Source organism: Podarcis liolepis (genome assembly GCF_965112155.1).
Source record: "Podarcis liolepis genome assembly, chromosome: 3".
NCBI lineage: Eukaryota > Metazoa > Chordata > Lepidosauria > Squamata > Lacertidae > Podarcis > Podarcis liolepis.
The window spans coordinates 871,262-891,675 of NC_139557.1; the positions used below are offsets into that span (position 1 = coordinate 871,262).

At 44.1% G+C, this 20,414-nt stretch overlaps 1 protein-coding gene across 17 annotated transcripts in view; it reads right to left on the bottom strand.

The window, feature by feature from the left end:
* The window catches only part of ITSN2 (intersectin 2), an 83,137-nt gene that overhangs the window by 15,733 nt on the left and 46,990 nt on the right, over window positions 1-20,414 (bottom strand). For 12 of the 17 annotated variants that reach the window (XM_083495035.1, XM_083495030.1, XM_083495023.1 and 9 more), the window contains 2 exons: window positions 16,334-16,430; window positions 14,556-14,747 (listed from right to left, as the gene is read on the bottom strand). In XM_083495035.1, the coding sequence (XP_083351161.1) occupies window positions 14,556-14,747; window positions 16,334-16,430 (289 nt within the window). Of the gene's footprint in view, window positions 1-3,348; window positions 7,375-14,555; window positions 14,748-16,333; window positions 16,431-20,414 lie in introns of those variants that run through there. The other 5 variants (XM_083495027.1, XM_083495028.1, XM_083495029.1 and 2 more) reach the window with 1 other exon arrangement.

The following is a 20,414-nucleotide window of genomic DNA, read 5'->3' on the forward strand; positions in this document are numbered from 1 at the left end:
ACACCACACTGGCTCTCCTTATACTTGAGTGAGGGTCCTTTCGGGCTGCTGCTTCCTCCTCCACCGCCTTTGCCGCTGTCGGTGGTAGCAGAGGAGGAACGAGCAGCCTGAAAGCAGCCCTTTTGGGCTGCTTGTTCTTCCTCCACTGCTGCCGCCACCACCAGCCTCTGCCTCTCGGCAGCACCCTGGGTAGGCAGGGGGACAGGGGGGGCTGGGGGGGAGAGAAGCCCCCTCTGCCGTGTGTGCATGCATGCACGCACGCACGCACTCCGGCCCACCAGGAGGTATGTGGCGTGCTGAACCGGCTTATGCTCGAGGCAATAATTTTTCCCAGTTTTCTGTGGTGAAATTAGGTGCCTCGGCTTATATTCGAGTCGGCTTATACTCGGGTATATACGGTACCTTCTCATTCCAACCGAGGTTGAAATAGACAATACTGAAATTATCTTTGGACTGGAGTGGACAAGAGACTAATTTGATAAAATGAAGGACTGCTAATTATATCTAGCAGGAGTTTATGTGACTTTGTTCTCTAACTGGGGCCTAAAGAGCAGCCATCTGTTGGGGCGTTATTTAGAGCCCAGTAAGACCTTGAGCAGAGCAGAGGAATGTGAATGGACAAAGGGTGAGAGCAATGAATCATCTTTACACACCAGGTTCAAGATCAGAATGCTGGAAGGGCTATGCAAGTTTTGGAAAAAACAATGGCACTGATTGCAAGGTAACAAATCCGCTGGCTGTGAAAATGGATTAAAACTAGTAGAAGGTTGAGAAGGTGATTAAAGAAGAAGAATGAAGCGGTAACATCAGGAATGTACTGGACATATGATTGCAACAGGAGCCGGAAACCTAATTATTTTTTGAAAAATATATTAAATTTAAATAATTTGGATGGATTTGTTAAAATTTGAAAACTAATAAAAAATAATATTACAAAAAAACATTTTAAAGCAGCTCCCCGCCTCCTCCGCTGCCTCCCCTGTGCCTAGGAAACTGCAGAGAAACATGCTCTGTAGTTGCTTCAAATTAAAAGGGGAAAAAATGCTGCTTTGCCTACTTCCCTCTTTTGTGTTTGTGTCTCTTTGTGCAATTGTGTGTGTGTCTCCCTCGTTAGGTTCCTCCTTCTCTCCTCCAGACCCTCCTCCCTTCCCTAGAACTCCTCTCAATTCTCCCCTTGCTCATTTGCTTTCTCACACACTTGTTATTATTAATAACTAATCTATTAACATTAATATATTCTCTGGAAATCTGTAATGTTACAGATGAAGAACACTATCGTTGAGTAAATCTTCATATAATTAAATGCATCAAATTTTCCTTGCAAAAATATATTTTTTTGTTTACTATTTTTTAATTTTGTAAAATTCAATCCATTCTTTCTGTTTTGGCTTGGCTTATATAAGAAATGCAAATTCCCCTGGCACTAAAAATATAAATTGTGTTTAGCAATTTTTTGTTCTGTTAAAATTCATCCATTCCATTCTTTCTATTTTGGCCTGGTTTAGAAAAGAAAATTAACAAACAATCTAATAACTGGTGTTGTGGGCTGCACACGTCCAACTAAGACTCAATAGTGATATATATTTGAATACAGTGGTACCTCGGGTTAAGTACTTTATTCGTTCTGGAGGTCTGTTCTTAACCTGAAACTGTTCTTAACCTGAAGCACCATTTTAGCTAATGGGGCCTCCCACTGCCGCTGCACTGCCAGACCACGATTTCTGTTCTCATCCTGAAGCAAAGCTATTAAGCTGAAGCACTATTTCTGGGTTAGAGGAGTCTGTAACCTGAAGCATCTGTAAACTGAAGTGTATGTAACCCAAGGTACAACTGTATCTAAACGTGTGACAGTGATTGTGAACTGGCTTTTTTTCTTGTTTAGTAGTGTAATTAATTTTTTAGGAAACAATCTCCCTTTGATATCTAGGCTACAGAATTACTTCTATAGCTTTAATTTTAGAGAAAATGTGTTAATTTAAACATTATCAGTACAGTAGCACTATAACATAACCATTTTAACAATATGTTAAAGGTAAGTAAAAATTTATCCGTTTTAGAGTTAGACCCATAAGTAGTGGCAGTTTTCCGTGGCATTATTACCACAGTCACCTCTACATAGTTCCAGCCTTATTTCAGACATTGTGATATATCCAAATATCATGATGTTTAGCTGGTGATATATCGTGACATTGAAAACCAGATATTGCCCAGCCCAGAACATTTCTTTACCATTGGCGTAAGGTTGCCCAATGTCGTCTGGGTGGCACACAAACATAAAACCATAGATTACAATGAAAATAACAATATCACAAAGCAACAAGATTACACAGCACGTTAAACGGTAGTTCAAACTATTTATCACCACAGATGCCCTCACAGAGAAGGCCCCCTTCATGGCAGCCGCACTTGGCAGTGGCTCAAAGAAGATCTTAAGGTAGGGATCTTGGGGGAGAAGGTGATCTGGTCTCAAGCCATTTGAGACTTCACAGCCAGGCTTGGGCATGGGCTGGACTGGAAACCAGGAAACCCCACAAAGCCCTCGTGCTGCCCTAATCCAGCCAAACTTTTTGGAACCATTTTCAGAGACCCATTGCAATAAACATGCGAGGTTACCTCAGCCTGGGCAATGGAGGGCAAGCTGTCTCCATCCAGGTTTGGCCACAGCCCAAGGTAATAGCCGGCCATATTGGCTCCGTAAGAACCTCCACGCTGCAAACCTGAGCTGGGGGGGGGGGATGCAAACCCCCTCTAAAACAAGTTGAATACCTTCCAACTTTTCCCAGTATAATTGCTACTAGAAACATTTTCCATTTCTGTTTCAAAGGATAGTGGAACCAAATTGTAGGGGAATCATCAGGCTTTCCATGACCCTTTAAGGTACCTCTTCCATAACCCAAGTTTTCTAAATCTTAGAAAGGTCTAACATATTGACGCCAAACAATTAACCAATTAAATTAAACCCACCGGTGCATGAAGAAATGGGGCCTTCAGAGTTGTTTTGTTGAAAGAGTTGGTATCTTTGGGTGCAATCCTAGCTCCACTCCCCTGGGAGTAGGCACCACTGAATTCAAGAGGGCTTTCATGGTTAGAATTGAGCCATCAGTCGCTGAGTGCACATTTGAGCACACTGCTGTCCCGACAACAGGTCATGCTGGCTGGGCCGGATGGGAGCTGGAAGAAACCCCCTGGACTCTCCTGGCAGAGACGGCTCACCCTCTCTAGAGACACAACTCAATCTGACCCTCCTAGTTTGACCACTGAACCACCCTAGCACAATAGCTCTCCATGCCCTGAGATAAATTCAATTAGGCTAACCGTAATGGAAAAGAAATCATACACAAGCCTATAACTTTGTGTGTCTCTTTAATAAAGTATTTTTGCATAGTTATTTCCAGTTTTCAAAAAAAACAAATAACCATTATCTCATGCACAGCATATGCTATGTTTGCATGGTGAGAAACTAAACATTATTTCAAATACTATAGAACCCAAGAAGAAAAAAGTTATTAAGGCAGCATACAACACTATAATATGTAAGCATTTAAGATAGCTAATAAAAGGAACACAACCCTATTTATGTGTCCTTAGACTTAAGACTCGTCGAGTTTAGAGGATCTTGCTCTCAGGTGTGTAAAGAATTGCAGTCAAAATGCACCTTTAAATGGAAGCAAACCCAACTGATCCAAGAGGACACATGTGCAAGATTGTACTGTAAAGCAGCAGCATGTTGTGGCAGCCCAAAATACCACTACAAATCATACGTCTGTCAGCATTCTTGTAACAGGCCGATTGACATCAGTTTATGGTTGGATTGCATAGAAGGAGCACAAAGCCTCATGTCCTGGTATATACTGTTACACAATTTGATGGTGTGGTTCATTCATTTTATGTTGAACTATTAAAAAATATAAATGGTAGTTTTCTAGCTGCTTAGATGCCCATCCAAAATATCCACAAAATCAGGAACAATCTTTTCAGTTCTCCAGAACTCCTAATTAGGCTGGATTGTAATTTCTAGGTTTAGTCAAGAACCCTCAATTCCTAATTCCCCCCATTTGTGAGACCTTTATGGGCATCCTATTCTTTGGCTAATTCTCCTCTCATTCTCACCCCACCGCACCTAAAAAGCAGACTACCAAAACCTGCCTCAGAGGGAGATTTTGGGAGTGCAAGGAGGCAAGGCGAGGAGGGAAAGCTTATTCTGTTGCACAAGCAGGTAGACATAACAGTAACAGGTACCCATAAGAAATCTGCAAGAACAAAGCCATTCGTCTTTAAAGCGAAAGACCTACAGTTCAGAGAGCCCAATGGATGCACACCTAAAAGCTTAGCCTGTCTGCCAGAATGTTTGGCTTTTGGTTTGAAGAGCAGAGGCATCCAATACCTAGAAGCTTTTGGAACTGATATGCATTTGTAAATAGGCAATTGTTAAGCTACTGCTCTCTGGGGTGCAGAAGTTTAAAAACTCTACTCAATACAGTATATGGATTTAAAAGCTTTATGATTTTCGCTTTTCTTCTAACAGTTGGCATGAAGAGGTTCTTTAATCTCGCCCTGCAATTCAGGACTTTTCAAAGATAATTCATCCAGCAACTAAATTGGTTTGATCATCAGTTTATGAATGATTAGCCAACAAATAAAAAACAGAAAACAAAACCCTTTCAGAAGTTACTGGAAACTCAGATTTTGTCTGAACCCTTGTATGTGGCTAAGTTCAGGTTAGCAAAAATGGCAACAGCCGTGTTTGAGGTCTGCCAAGGGCTTGATGAACTTTGTGATTGAGATGGTATAAACAGAGAGCTCCAGCCCCTGTCAAGTCACCATGTGGGCTGGAGAGCTGGACTAGAAACATTTCCAGAAGAGCCCATCAGGGATGTTTTGGCTGAAAGTTGCTAAGCCGCAATCACAATTTGTGAGAAGAGGACGCAATACTGCACAATTAGCATTTTTATTGATGTAGCATCAAAACACTTGCTAAATGTCCACTATCAAGCAGAAAGACGGGATGGGAAACCAGCTGAACACTGAGCCACTTGCAGCGATCAATATTGATAAGTTGATTCTTTGAGATACGATCACAGGAAAACACAAGTAAGAGAAAACCCATTCATAATTTATTGAGGCACATAACTTTCCTGTATTGCACATAAAACCCTCCCTACAATCTGTTCAATCTGTTACTTGATAAAAGTATATACAGGAATCTTCTTTCTTTCTTTCTTTCTTTCTTTCTTTTTCTTTCTTTCTCTCTTTGATAAAAGTCTATTAAGAGTACATAACATTCATTTTATTTAGGTGAGAACCCTAAACAAACTTAAAAGGAACTCTTTTCCAGGATTACACTGTTAGAATGCTGAACAAAATACTTCTGAGTTAATGAAATTAACACTTTTTGATAGTACCACCTAAGTTTTGCATATCCAAACTGTAAACATGTCAGATTGCACACACCACAATTGTTGCTTGCACTCTCAAATTCTAAGAAATTGTCTTACCTCAATTAATTGCCTTACAAAATTGTCATCCTTTAAAAAAATACTAGCTTTCCCCAAGACATAATCTTAAAGAAGTTAAATTACTGAAGTGGTATGCATGATAGAAAATAACATATTTAAATCACTAAAGAATTACAACCAAAATACTACTCTGCCACATGTTAGCTTAATTATGTCTTAAAATGACCAATCTAAATGGAAATTCCCCTAAAACTGGGGATCCAATCACTTGCGGATATGTAGTAAACTTGGTGAATAGGGCCATTCTGTCAGACTGCCTCTATTCTAGATCTATCTTTTCATCCTATCCTCCCCTTCAAAGGGAGAGGCAGAAACAGTGAACTTCAACTGATATTAAACTGATGCAGGAATAATAATAATAATAATAATAATAATAATAATAATAATAATGTAAGCTCTCAGTAGGAATCTCATTTTGACAGTGTCATTGACTAGGAAATTGCCAGAGGCCAATTGCAGATCTATAAAATATTCAGTATGGGACAACAATAATACCATGTTTTATTGTTACAGATAGTTAACTTTGGCATTAAGGGTAGCTATAGAATGCTAAAAGGAAATAGCTTGCTATTTCTCAGGGTTCCACTACACATCACGTGTAAGTATGTGTCACTGAATCACAGAGGCATTTTGTTTTTCTCCAGGAAGAGCCGTTGCGAGTGGGCAAGTTGGAGGGGAGCCGTGGCACAGAGAGGTGCTCCGCTTATTCTCCCAACTGCGCCAGGCTCCTAATAATCTCCATGCTTCAAGCCGCTCGCTGCCCCAATCAGCTTTCAGATGGAAAACCTGGGCAAATAGCGTTGGTGCCGGGGTGTCCGGGGGTCTCTCCGCAGCCCGCCATGCTGCATGGGAAGTTGGGTTGGCAAGGGAAGAGGAGCAGCCGACAGAAAGGCCCTGGGGGTCCTGTCGTGCTCCTTCTGACATCCCTGGGAACACAATGGGGCCTAGAAAATTGCCCCCCACCCAGTAGCTGACTGGGCCCTCCCTCCCCTGCTGCTCCCCCCACCCAGCATCACCCAAAGGATCAGCACTGATGCACCTGGCAAGGGATGAGCCAAGCCTAGGAGCTCTAAGCCCATCAGGCTGCTAATGGTGTTGTCAGGAGCAGGGGGAGCAACAGAAGAGAGACCTTTCCCCACATCTCTTTTCACCCAGAATCTAAAATCGGACCACATAAAAAACAATGCCCACCAAAATAGGTTTGCTCTCTACTTTAACACGTAATAAAGTGGGCTGAGAGAGAGAGAGAGAAACTTTTCTCAAAATCCATATAAAGAAGCATGTTACAGACAAGTTGGTGTTTGAGTCAGACAAAAGAGTTTTAAGATCTGAAAGCCAGCAGATACAGTGGAAGTGTAAAGTGCATAAGAAGCACACCAAGTTTTATTCCATCTCTGTTCCTTTTCGGTTCAATAGCCCAGTCACTGTGTCCAGAATCATACATGAGAGATCAGCAAACCACAAATCAACAAAGGAAATACAAGGTGCAACATCCCAAGAGCACAACTAAGCAGGTGAAACAGTACAATCAGTAGTAGGTCTTTGTGTGCCTAGTGCTGCACCACATCAAGAGATACCTTGACAAGTGCACTGATTGCTCCTAAATAAAGGGAGTAGAGAACACAAGATAGGACAGTGCAGAAAGCCACACAAAGACCCACTATCTAGTCAGTTTGCAGAAACTGTAACTGTACAATACAGAACAAAATTTGAAGTCTTGAGTGGATTTAATATTGAAGCGAAGCAAATCAATTGTTTCAGAGAGATCTGAGCAGGCTGTCCACCTGCCTCCATGCTATAGTCAAAGTTGGATAGTGGGTCTCTGAGGTGCTTTCACACTGGAAGACAACATGGGATCCTTAAAAAATAAAAAAGAAAAGAAAATTAGAGATAAATGACCACAACTAGATTTTCTGAGTGAAACCTGCAAGGGGCCAATCAGATGGCAGAGAAAGACCATTTCTTATTAACCAGGAATTACCATGCCTCATCGCTTTGTGATGTTTTCAATGAAAACTATATGGGTAAATAATGCACGGCTGATTTTTACTATCTGTCAAATACTAAATGGCTCAGCTATACAAGGCTGCCAACTGCTTAACTGGAGAATAAGGGAAGCAGGGAAATTTCTAAGATTTTCTAAAAGCTCAATGGGCTTTTGATAGTTGAAAAATGTTTATGGTGTTCCTCCAACAGAACAATACTCCCTAATTTCTAGAGAGTCTTGAGGCACCTGCACTGATTCATGGTACAAAGTGAGACAATCACAGATTTTCATCTGGCTCTTCATCCACGGTGGGAGCTGACTATCTCCTACTTCCCCCCAAGTCTCCCCCCTGCCAGATGTCTCCCAAGAAGCCTTAAATTATGCCGGGGAGGGGCCACCTGTGCTCTTTCTTCTGCTACGTGCAAAGCTCTCCCTGACCTTGGAGACAAGCGGGGAGGGGAGCCAACTACAGTAGGAAAGGCAAACTCTATGGATGCATCTGCAGCCGCTGGCCCCTCCTTACCTGCTTCATGTGCTGAGTCTGCACTGCTTTCTGCATCTGGCTCTCCTTTCTCACTCAAGCCTGTTGCTTCTTCAACTTCCAACCCTTCTGCCCTCCTCCATCCTCTGATTTGTCTCACCACCACACCCCGGGCTCTGAGCCTTCCTCATAGGAGGCTTCCCCAGCTGGTGCCTCCCACCACTTCTCTTTGTCCAGCCAGTCCAGGAAGACAGGACAGAATCCCAGCAGAAGAGCTGAAAGCTGGCTCAAATTCTTCCCTCATGACGCACCTCCACAAAACCACTTGCAGTGTTGGGAACAAGGATCCATGCCCTAAGACATACACAACTCCAGCATTGTTAACAAAAGTGATTGTCAAGACTGTAACAACTAACATGGGATCTCCCTGCTGAACGCCATGAGGAAAGCCTTCACTAATGTATTTCTCAAGAGATTACAGTCACTCCCTGACAGAGTCTATCCTGGGTCACAATGCAGCTTTAGAGCTGAGGTCAACGGTTGTCATGATTCTCTCACTGTGCCAGCTGCAGGAGAAATGCCGAGAACAGGGGTGTCCCTTGCACATCGCCTTCATAGACCTGACCTCATCAGCCAAAAAGGACTTTTGACACAGCTCCCCAAGGATGTCTGCCTAAGCTTCCCAAAAGCTTCCCCAAAAGATTGCACCCTTCCGTGAGAACATGTACATGACTGTCCAGCAAAACAGCTCATCCTTGGATGCCTTCCTTATAAAGAAGGGTAATAAAGAGTCATGGACAACTTACAACTGCTAGGAGCAACTCCTCACTACCTTCCACATCCATTGCCTCAGGAAGATTTTGGTCATCACATGGCAGGACAGGCCTCAAGCAAAAATGTGCTCTCCGAAAGCCCACATTCCCAACATGTTCACACTTCTGTCTCAATGACATCTACACTGGCTTGGTCATGTCCACAGAATGGAAGATGGCAAGATCCCCAAGGACCTTGGAGGGGAGATGGCTTCAGACACCAGACCCGCTGACAGACCAACTCTGTGTTACAAAAATGTCTGCAAACATGGCATGAAGGTTGGCAAAAATATGTGAATCCCTGGCAGATGATCACAGTGCCTGGAAATACAGTCTGGTTGTGTATCTGGTTGTGATATAATGCTTGTATGATATGCTATTACTGATATGCTACTTCTACTGCTACTACTACTTCTCCAGTTCCTATATTGTGCAGAACAGTGGTCCTGATAAAATAGCCCTCACCTGCACAGCAGTGATTCGGTATTAAAGGGACAAAATGAACCTTCAAGGATTCAGATAGATATCCTGCCCTTCTAATGTGTTTACATCACTTAGTATTCACAGGAGCTAAAATCCCACAATCTACAATCAAACAATAATATAAAAAACAAGCATTACAAAAATAGAAACAGAAGACAAAAACACTGAATAGGATTCACCATGTGGAATATAACCTGCCTGGCAAAATGAAAGCAACCAAAGGTTGAGAAGCACATGGCCAGTATTCAACCAAGGGTAAGGACTTCTCCCGCTTCCCTCACTGTGTATGCCCAGTGCTCCCCTCATATCTGCTCCAGAGAACTGATTTGGGGGGCACATGGGCAGGGGGGAAGAGAACTTTCCATTGCACAAGCAGAAATCCTTGCACTGACAGAATGTTCATTCAGAGCCATGTTGGATTCCACTCACAAACTCCTGAGTTTGCTAGGAGACAAGTCAGACCTGCTCCAGGACAGGGCTTCTCCCTCCAGTGGTGGGGCAAAGGAAACACTGTCAGTTACCCAGACTGCCTTCCTCATGGCACCACCAGAGAAACAAGCATGGTACCCACATGTAATGGCATAGGTGTCATCAGGTGCACATTGTTCTGTACCAATGACCATCTGGACTTGCTCCTCTGGGTTAGCCTGCCCTGGAAGACATTCCCCAGTCTGCAAAATTCACTCTTTGCCTTTTTATTTTTCCTTGTTGCGCGTTGCCAGATATGCATATCATCATGGCTACGGTCTGCTTCATCCTCTTCCTCCAAATCATCTGAACTGTCTTCACTCTATCTTTAAACTCCAGCTGCTTCAGTAGTTGCCCTGCGTCAGATGGTATGGCGGCTGTGAATGCCTTGTTCTCAGGGATGACTATTCATTTGAATGGGTAGCCCCAGCACTATCAAAGGCCTCCTTCATGCAGCTTGGAAGCATAATCTTTAAGATCCTCCCTTTTCTGCAAAATTTCTAGGCAGAAATTTAAGACGCCCGACCTGAAGAATTTGGAGCAAATGATTCAGCAGAGAAAACACAGCCCAGAATAACTAAGGAGATAGTACAAGAATACTTGGCTAGTTTAGATGTATTCAAGTCTCCAGGGCCAGATGAACTGCATCCAAGAGTATCAAAAGAACTGGCAGATGTGATCTCAGAACCACTGGCAGTCATCTTTGAGAATTCCTGGAGAACAGGCAAAGTCCCGGCAGACTGGAGGAGGGCAAATGTTGTCCCTATTTTCAAAAAGGGGAAAAGAGAGGACCCAAATAATTACCGCCCAGTCAGTCTGACATCAATACCAGGGAAGATTCTGGAGCAGATCATTAAGCAAACAGTCTGTGAGCACCTAGAAAGGAATGCTGTGATCACCAATAGTCAGCATGGATTTCTGAAAAATAAGTCATGTCAGACTAACCTGATCTCGTTTTTTGACAGAATTACAAGCCTGGTAGATGAAGGGAATGCAGTGGATGTAGCCTACCTTGATTTCAGCAAGGTATTTGACAAGGTGCCCCATGATATTCTTGTAAAGAAGCTGGTAAAATGCGGTCTTGACTATGCTACCACTCAGTGGATTTGTAACTGGCTGACTGACCGAACCCAAAGGGTGCTCATCAATGGTTCCTCTTCATCCTGGAGAAGAGTGACTAGTGGGGTGCCACAGGGTTCTGTCTTGGGCCCGGTCTTATTCAACATCTTTATCAACGACTTGGATGATGGACTCAAGGGCATCCTGATCAAATTTGCAGATGACCCCAAACTGGGAGGGGTGGCTAACACCCCAGAGGACAGGATCACACTTCCAAACGACCTTGACAGATTAGAGAACTGAGCCAAAACAAACAAGATGAACTTTAAGAGGGAGAAATGTAAAGTATTGCACTTGGGCAAAAAAAATGAGAGGCACAAATACAAGATGGGTGACACCTGGCTTGAGAGCAGTACATATGAAAAGGATCTAGGAGTCTTGGTTGACCACAAACATGACATGAGCCAACAGTGTGACGCGGCAGCTAAAAAAGCCAATGCAATTCTGGGCTGCATCAATAGGAGTATAGCATCTAGATCAAGGGAAGTAATAGTGCCACTGTATTCTGCTCTGGTCAGACCTCACCTGGAGTACTGTGTCCAGTTCTGGGCACCACAGTTCAAGAAGGACACTGACAAACTGGAACGTGTCCAGAGGAGGGCAACCAAAATGGTCAAAGGCCTGGAAACGATGCCTTATGAGGAACGGTTAAGGGAGCTGGGCATGTTTAGCCTGGAGAAGAGGAGGTTAAGGGGTGATATGATAGCCATGTTCAAATATATTAAAGGAGGTAATATAGAGGAGGGAGAAAGGTTGTTTTCTGCTGCTCCAGAGAAGCGGACACGGAGCAATGGATCCAAACTACAAGAAAGAAGATTCCACCTAAACATTAGGAAGAACTTCCTGACAGTAAGAGCTGTTTGACCGTGGAATTTGCTGCCAAGGAGTGTGGTGGAGTCTCCTACTTTGGAGGTCTTTAAGCAGAGGCTTGACAACCATATGTCAGGAGTGCTCTGATGGTGTTTCCTGCTTGGCAGGGGGTTGGACTCGATGGCCCTTGTGGTCTCTTCCAACTCTATGATTCTATGATTCGAAGACAAAAAAAAATTGGCCTCTGATGGTAAGATCTGGTAGGTCTTGCTTTAGAGATTCCACTCCAATTTTGTGTAGGGTTTCCTCCTCAAGTCTTTTCTTCTCCCAGAGATATCCCACAAGGCAGTGGGGGGCTGATCAATGCATACAAGCATTTTTAAGACAACTCAGTTCTAATACATCTTTTTTCTCTTTTCTAGGTGGAGGTGACCTCAAGAGAATGGTTTCCTATGTCACAATGCAGAAAGTTGTTGAAATACCATTGTTAGTTAGAAGATTGTGGGACAAAGAAGGAAGTAGAGGGCATACTGAGCAAAGACCACAGCCCAGGGCTCTGGACTCAGGAAGCTAAGAAACAGATTCAGGAAACAAGTTCCACATGTCTCCCAAGGCTAGATAGAAAGTCAAATAAAAACTCTCATAAAATGATATTGGCAATTCTAATCTGCCTACTGGAGAATGCTGGAGGGAAAGACCACTTCAGGATACATTCCTCTAGTGCAGGAGAAACATTTATAGACCTTAGTTGTGCAGGTATAGCCACACTTTGCCCTTCATTCACCATATGCTTTTTTGGGGTTTTTTTACTTCTCTCAAAATGCACAATCAGCACAGGCCCCCCCCAGACGGTTCCTATTTTGAGGTGGGATTAAGTCACACACTGAAAAATTAAGTTGTGCAATTATAGTTGATTGGGAGCTCCTCCATGACAAACTCACTTCCCCAAAGGGCCAGATTTCTGCATAAGGAAAGTGACATAGAGGCTAGGGAAACCCAGCCAGATTTATAAATATTATTAGTATAGTGGTACCTCAGTTTTTGAACAGCTTAGTTCTCGAACCACTTGGAACCCGAACACTTCAAACCCGGAAATGATTTGAGTGCACACTTCCATTCTGAGCGAGCAGCTTGGCCCCAGCAGTGGCTGCCGCCATTTCCTTCCCTTCCCTTTTGTCTGCTGGGAAGACCTCTTTCCTCCATACAAAGTGGAGTTGGGCGGCACCTCGGAATGTAAGTGACTCCGGAGTAGGGAGACTTGGAAGTTGGCGACTCTCCCCAGCGAGCAGAAAGGCGGTGTTTGGGGGGGGGCGTGTGCTGGGGGAAGTATGCTGGGCAGGTTGACCTTCCCAGCCCCTCACCTTCCCTCCCTCCCCCTGTTCCAAGCCCGACCTCAACCAAGGTCCAGGCGGGGATCAGGGTGCTCGCACTGCATGCAGGCTCCAGCCCCCCCGGCTTAGCATCCAGTGGCCAGGAGCGCAGCCGGGAGCAGCTGCCGCCTCCTCTCCACACTCCGGTGCTGCTGCCGCATCCTGGTGCCGCCATGCCAGGGACATGCAGGCAGTACCGCCCCGACCGGCCTGTGGCTGCTGCTTCGTCATGCCCCAAGTGGAGACAGAATCCCTGGGACTCACCCAGGCGAATGGGGAGCATGGGCAGATGCTTTAGGAGGGGAGAGGGCTGGCTTGGGCTGGGGGAGAGAACTTTTGCCTCCCTTTCCTCCCCCCTACTGAAACTCTCTTCTCCCGCATCCAGTTAAACACCTCCTTTCCCACACGCACCCCAAGCGCGGTCCTTGTCCCTCTAATTTGTGTTCTCCCCCCCCATTAAACTCCCCCCTCCAATGGAAATGGGTAGATCACTGCCAGTTTTTGATACTGGGTAGTAGATTGCAGCCTGGTTTATTGCTTTCATTTTATGGATCAATGGTCTCATTAGTAAAATTCATGTTGAATTGCTGTTTTAGGGATTGTTTTTAATTGTCTGGAACAGATTAATCCATGTTGCATTACTTTCTATGGGAAAGTGTGCCTTGGTTTTAGAATGCTTTGGTTTTGGAACAGACTTCTGGAACGGATTAAGTTTGAGAACCAACGTACAACTGTACTACTACTACTACTACTACTACATCTACATGGAAATGCACTGGAAAGTGTGGGACAACTGTTGCTTTGGTGCAATGTCATCTAACTCTCCTGTAAACAAATAAGAATGAATGCTCATTAAATAAGCCAATGCCGTCTAATCAGGATGAATACAGTGATTGACAGGAAGTGGCATAAACAGCAGTCATAACTGCCAGAAGGTAATGAGGAGCATTTGAAAGACTGAGAACCCAAAGTATAACTGAACCTTCCTTACTTTCATATTTACTGTCTCAAAAATTGCAGCTGAGTATCCTCTGGGGTTAATATTCAAACTATTCCAAAGCAGCTTGCTTTCCAACGCCCAACTGGTAACTGGTAAAAGGGCAACCTGTGAAGTTTTATAACTAATTTCAAATCGAAGAAAAAGGAAGGAGGCAGTAATCTACATCAAGCTACGACCTGAAAAGTCTGAGTAGGATCCTTTGTGCAAATGAAGAGCCCAGCATTGCTTGGAAGGAAAGAGGACGAGGACTAGTGCTACACCAACGCTAGAATGGAGCGAGTGAAAGAGCTCAAAAATTGCCCAGAAAGGAACAAGTCCAGCCGTGGCAGCTGAACACACACAAAAAAGGCAAGCATGTGCATCTACCTGTGGATCTGAATGAAGTGACTGAAGGATGTTCCTGGTGAACTAGAACTCTCTGGTAATAACGATGATAATAATGATCCTGAACTACAAGCATGTGAGCTGAGAAAACAAATGAATTGATGCATTAAACAAATTTCACTTACACTGCTGACTTGGGTCACAGTCTGTGGTCAATTTAACATAATTTGAGGGAAAGAGGCCTGAAGAGCCGTTGATCTCTCCTTGCCACCAATCTGCATCTTCTTTATTCAGTACGTTGATAAGCTGCCCCTTGGAGAAACTGAGCTCGTCTTCATTGTTTGCCCTGTAGTCATACATTGCTATCACTTGACACACTAGAAGAAATGGAAACCCACAAGACCAGCTGTGTTATCCTGAATCAGCAGAGATACCAAACATTATTTCAGAATTCCAGGCCCTTTCCAAAGAAGAGTGAAAGTACCGTACTTTTCTGTGTATAAGACTAGATCCCCCCCCCCAAAAAAAGAATGTTAAAAATTGGATGCCTTATACATGGATAGTGCATATGTGGGACATCAGATTTGTCGCTGCCTCAAGCTGGAAATTGTAATCGGCTATTGGTGGCTGCGGCAAAGGCTGGTGTTTATTGGCTGTTACCGTGGCAATTGGGCAGCCGATTGGTTGCGTTTGGGACGCATGCAAGCGTGAGCGTAGGTTCAATGGGTGAGTGATCTTTGGGAATTCCCCCTAATAAAAGCTCAACAACACTGGGCAATCCTCCCCAGAGTCCCCCAAAATTTCTTATACAAAGGGGTGTGTTATACAAAGAAAAATACAGTACTTTTATTTCTCCTGCTAGAGCACCAGGGCACTCACCCCAGTGCCATAACCAGCTGGCTTCATATCAATGGGTGAAGGGAGGTAACAGGGGGATGATTTGGTAACAGAGGAAGGTTGCCCACTTGTAATTTCATACCTATTTTTTAGGCCCAGGAGAGCTAAGCACTCCATCACTGAAGAAAAATAATTCTGCGTCCCAGCTACATTTTAGAAATGAAAGAAGAACAACCTCAGGGACTGCAGCAGATTGCTTCTCTGTGTACCCATGTTGTATTGGTCTAGAAATCTCCCTTCTCCTCTTTCAGAAGCTAGTAAACACTGTACTCCTTTCAAGTGTCCCAGAACTGATTAGGCAAGAATACATCAGAAACAAGCAATGAGAAAGGAACTGCAGGGGACCCAAAAAGACTCAAGTCTCCACATTTGGTTGCAGAGCACTTCCCAGCTGTTTCTTTTCAGTGGTTTTCAATACTGTTGACCACAGTATCTTTCTGGGATGGCTTGGCAGGATGGGAGTTGGGAGACTAAATCTGCAGTAGTTTCACTCCTACCTGCAGGGCCACATCCTTCTAGAACGTAGTTTAGGGGATAGATCCTTGGCCCCATGGCTTTTAAGCTGTAGGGTTCTGAAAGATGCCATCCTGTCCCTCAATTAACATCTATATCAAGTCACTGGGAGCTGTCATTTGGAGTTTTGGGGTAAAGTGCCAACAGGGTGCAGATGATGCCAAACTCTCTCCATTCCAAGTGACTCAGGAAAGGCTGCTGAAGTGCTGGACCAGGGTTAAATGAGCACCAAAAACGGAAGCCTGGGTTTAGGAGCTCACTGTCACTTGGCGCAGTGTGCTCAGAATTTCTCCCCATGGAAGCAGCTTCAATCACCTCAGCTATCCCCTGCACAGTCACGGCAAAACCCAGCTTGAGGAAATGACTCCACAGAAACAACGCAGAAAGAAACAAGTTAGACCTCCCCTCCCTCTGCTACTTCCCGACTCAGAACTGCTGCACCATGAAGCCGTTTGCCTTTTACAAAAACAGCTACTGGGGCCAACACATGTACCGTATTGTGTGGTTCACCCCTACATCTAAACAAAAGGGAAAGTAAGCTTTAGCCACCCACCTGGGTAAGTAGCTGGTGTATTCCTTTCATTGCTTGGACCCAACAGCTTCACATGGGTAGCAGGAAACCACCCTTTCTGCCTTTTTTTCCCTCTTGCCTGCAAGAAGAATGTTAAGCTTTTGTCAGCTAACAGGCAAACCATGTAAGGAAGAACCCAGGAGGCCAGCGATGGGGAACCTCCAACCTGGAGGCCTAATTGGGTCTGGCCAGGTCCTAAATTGGCCCATGAGGCTGTTTTCCCCAAACAACACTTGCCTGCCTCACACCGGGTATCAGGAAAGATGTCAGTTACAGGGCAGGTAAAGACACAGCTGTAAAGGAACAACTGTGAACATAAAAGTGCACTCAGAATTACTCCGTGGCAAGCAAAAGTTGTCTGTTTGCCTGCACAGTTTGGACTCAAATTGTGCCTGCAATGGGACATTTTTTAAAATGCAGACCAGATTTCCTGGTGTGCAGGTGGAAGATGCCTACTTGCAGGTGTGCTTTGAATCTAAATCCAAGCTTCAATCAGCGCCGACCAGCGCTGACGGTGAGCCCATTTGAAGTTGTCATGGGTTCTCACAATGGCCTTGCCCACCCGTCAAAGTGGCTGGATCCAGTTCCCCTTCCCTAGAGTAGACCACCTTGACCTCCTTCAAGGAGAGATGCAATACATATGCAATAAATAAGTTAAAGTAGTCCTATAAAGAAGTTTCCTGGCTTCTTAAAGCTCAGAGGAAAGTAGCATCAGTTGCGAGTACTGTGAGTAAATCAGCTGAAATTAACTGCAGGTAAGTTACGTGATACTCTGGGTTTTCTAGCCTGAATGACATTAAAAGCTGCCTAGATTTTAATAAGAACACATCAAGCTCTTTGCAAGCCAAACTTATGAGAGCATACTGAAGTTAAAAAATATGCAAGGTTAGGGATATGCAAATGTTACCACAGAAAATATTGACTTATTTATAACATGGCATATATATGAGTCGTTGTGGATAATTAATTACACAGTAGACATACACTATTACACATCCTCCCAACTCATTATTAACTCACCCAGCTGCTTAGGTCCACTCCCTGGCCCCAAAGGGCAACACCACCAGGGAGGACAGGAAATGCCACCTCAATAATCCTGCCACCATTAGGACATTTCTGTTCCTGCTACCAGACTATGATATCAGGGTTATAAGTGGGATATAAGTAGATGGAATAAACACAAGAAGTCACTAAAACTGACTTTTAGGATTCTATGACCAATGTGTGTGGTAAGCACAGTTATGCAAAGCTAGTATATCTTAAGATAGCCATTTATCTTTCAGGATGAAAAGTGCTTTAAAAACAAAAACACGTGGCATGGCTTTTGTCTGTGTGTTTGTTCTCCCCTTGTTTTCAAAACACTTTAATTTCCAAATTTATTTTCAAAGTGTCACTACATCTTTGTTAAAAACACCTTTTTCCTTTTCATCCGTAGAAACCATACACAGTAGACAATACATGTTTCGCTCAGCTGGAAGTTTCAATTTTGTTGTTGTTTAGTCGTTTAGTCCTGTCCGACTCTTCGTGACTCCATAGACCAGAGCACACCAGGCACTCCTGTCTTGCACTGCCTCCTACAGTTTGGTCAAACTCATGTTCATAGCTTTGTGAACACTGTCCCACCATCTCATAGAATCATAGAGTTGGAATAGACCACAAGGGCCATCGAGTCCAACCACCTGCCAAGCAGGAAACACCATCAGAGCACTCCTGACATATGGTTGTCAAGCCTCTGCTTAAAGACCTCCAAAGTAGGAGACTCCACCACACTCCTTGGCAGCAAATTCCACGGTCAAACAGCTCTTACTGTCAGGAAGTTCTTCCTAATGTTTAGGTGGAATCTTCTTTCTTGTAGTTTGGATCCATTGCTCCGTGTCCGCTTCTCTGGAGCAGCAGAAAACAACCTTTCTCCCTCCTCTATATTACCTCCTTTAATATATTTGAACATGGCTATCATATCACCCCTTAACCTCCTCTTCTCCAGGCTAAACATGCCCAGCTCCCTTAACCGTTCCTCATAAGGCATCGTTTCCAGGCCTTTGACCATTTTGGTTGCCCTCCTCTGGACACGTTCCAGTTTGTCAGTGTCCTTCTTGAACTGTGGTGCCCAGAACTGGACACAGTACTCCAGGTGAGGTCTGATCAGAGCAGAATACAGTGGCACTATTACTTCCCTTGATCTAGATGCTATACTCCTATTGATGCAGCCCAGAATTGCATTGGCTTTTTTAGCTGCCGCGTCACACTGTTGGCTCATGTCAAGTTTGTGGTCAACCAAGACTCCTAGATCCTTTTCACATGTACTGCTCTCAAGCCAGGTGTCACCCATCTTGTATTTGTGCCTCTCATTTTTTTTGCCCAAGTGCAATACTTTACATTTCTCCCTCTTAAAGTTCATCTTGTTTGTTTTGGCCCAGTTCTCTAATCTGTCAAGGTCGTTTGGAAGTGTGATCCTGTCCTCTGGGGTGTTAGCCACCCCTCCCAGTTTGGGGTCATCTGCAAATTTGATCAGGATGCCCTTGAGTCCATCATCCAAGTCGTTGATAAAGATGTTGAATAAGACCGGGCCCAAGACAGAACCCTGTGGCACCCCACTAGTCACTCTTCTCCAGGATGAAGAGGAACCATTGATGAGCACCCTTTGGGTTCGGTCAGTCAGCCAGTTACAAATCCACTGAGTGGTAGCATAGTCAAGACCACATTTTACCAGCTTCTTTCCAAGAATATCATGGGGCACCTTGTCGAATGCCTTGCTGAAATCAATCTTGTCCTCTGTCGTCCCCTTCTCCTTGTGCCCTCCATCTTTCCCAACATCAGGGTCTTTTTCAAGGAGTCTTCTCTTCTCATGAGGTGGCCAAAGTATTGGAGCCTCAGCTTCACGATCTGTCCTTCCAGTGAGCACTCAGGGCTGATTTCCTTAAGAATGGAAAGGTTTCTTCTTCTTGCAGTCCATGGGACTCTCAAGAGTCTCCTCCAGCACCATAATTCAAAAGCATCAATTCTTCGGCGATCAGCCTTCTTTATGGTCCAGCTCTCACTTCCATACATCACTACTGGGAAAATCATAGCTTTTACTATACGGACCTTTGTTGGCAAGGTGCTGTCTCTACTTTTTAAGATGCTGTCTAGGTTGGTCATTGCTTTTCTCCCAAGAAGCAGGCGTCTTTTAATTTCGTGGCTGCTGTCACCATCTACAGTGATTTGGAGCCCAAGAAAGTAAAATATTTCACTGCCTCCATTTCTTCCCCTTCTATTTGCCAGGTGGTGATGGGACCAGTGGCCATGATCTTCGGTTTTTTGATGTTGGGCTTCAGACCATATTTTGCGCTCTCCTCTTTCACCCTCAATAAAAGGTTCTTTAATTCCTCCTCACTTTCTGCCATCAAGGTTGTGTCACCTGCATATCTGAGGGTGTTGATAATACTTCCAGCAATCTTAATTCTGGCTAGGGATTCATCCAGCCCAGCGTTTCGCATGATAAATTCTGCATATAAGTTAAATAAGCAGGGAGACAATATACAGCCTTGTCGTACTCCTTTCCCAATTTTGAACCAATCAGTTGTTCCATATCCAGTTCTAACTGTAGCTTCTTGTCCCACGCAGAGATTTCTCAGGAGACAGATGAGGTGATCAGGCACTCCCATTTCTTTAAGAACTTGCCATAGTTTGCTGTGTTCGACACAGTCAAAGGCTTTTGCGTAGTCAATGAAGCAGAAGTAGATGTCTTTCTGGAACTCTCTAGCTTTCTCCATAATCCAGCACATGTTTGCAATTTGGTCTCTGGTTCCTCTGCCTCTTCTAAATCCAGCTTGCACTTCTGGGAGTTCTCGGTCCACATACTGCTTGAGCCTTCCTTGTAGCATTTTAAGCATAACCTTGCTAGCGTGTGAAATGAGTGCAATTGTGCGGTAGTTGGAGCATTCTTTGGCATTGCCCTTCTTTGGGATTGGGATGTAGACTGATCTTCTCCAATCCTCTGGCCATTGCTGAGTTTTCCAAACTTGCTGGCATATTGAGTGTAGCACCTTAACAGCATCATCTTTTAAAATTTTAAATAGTTCAG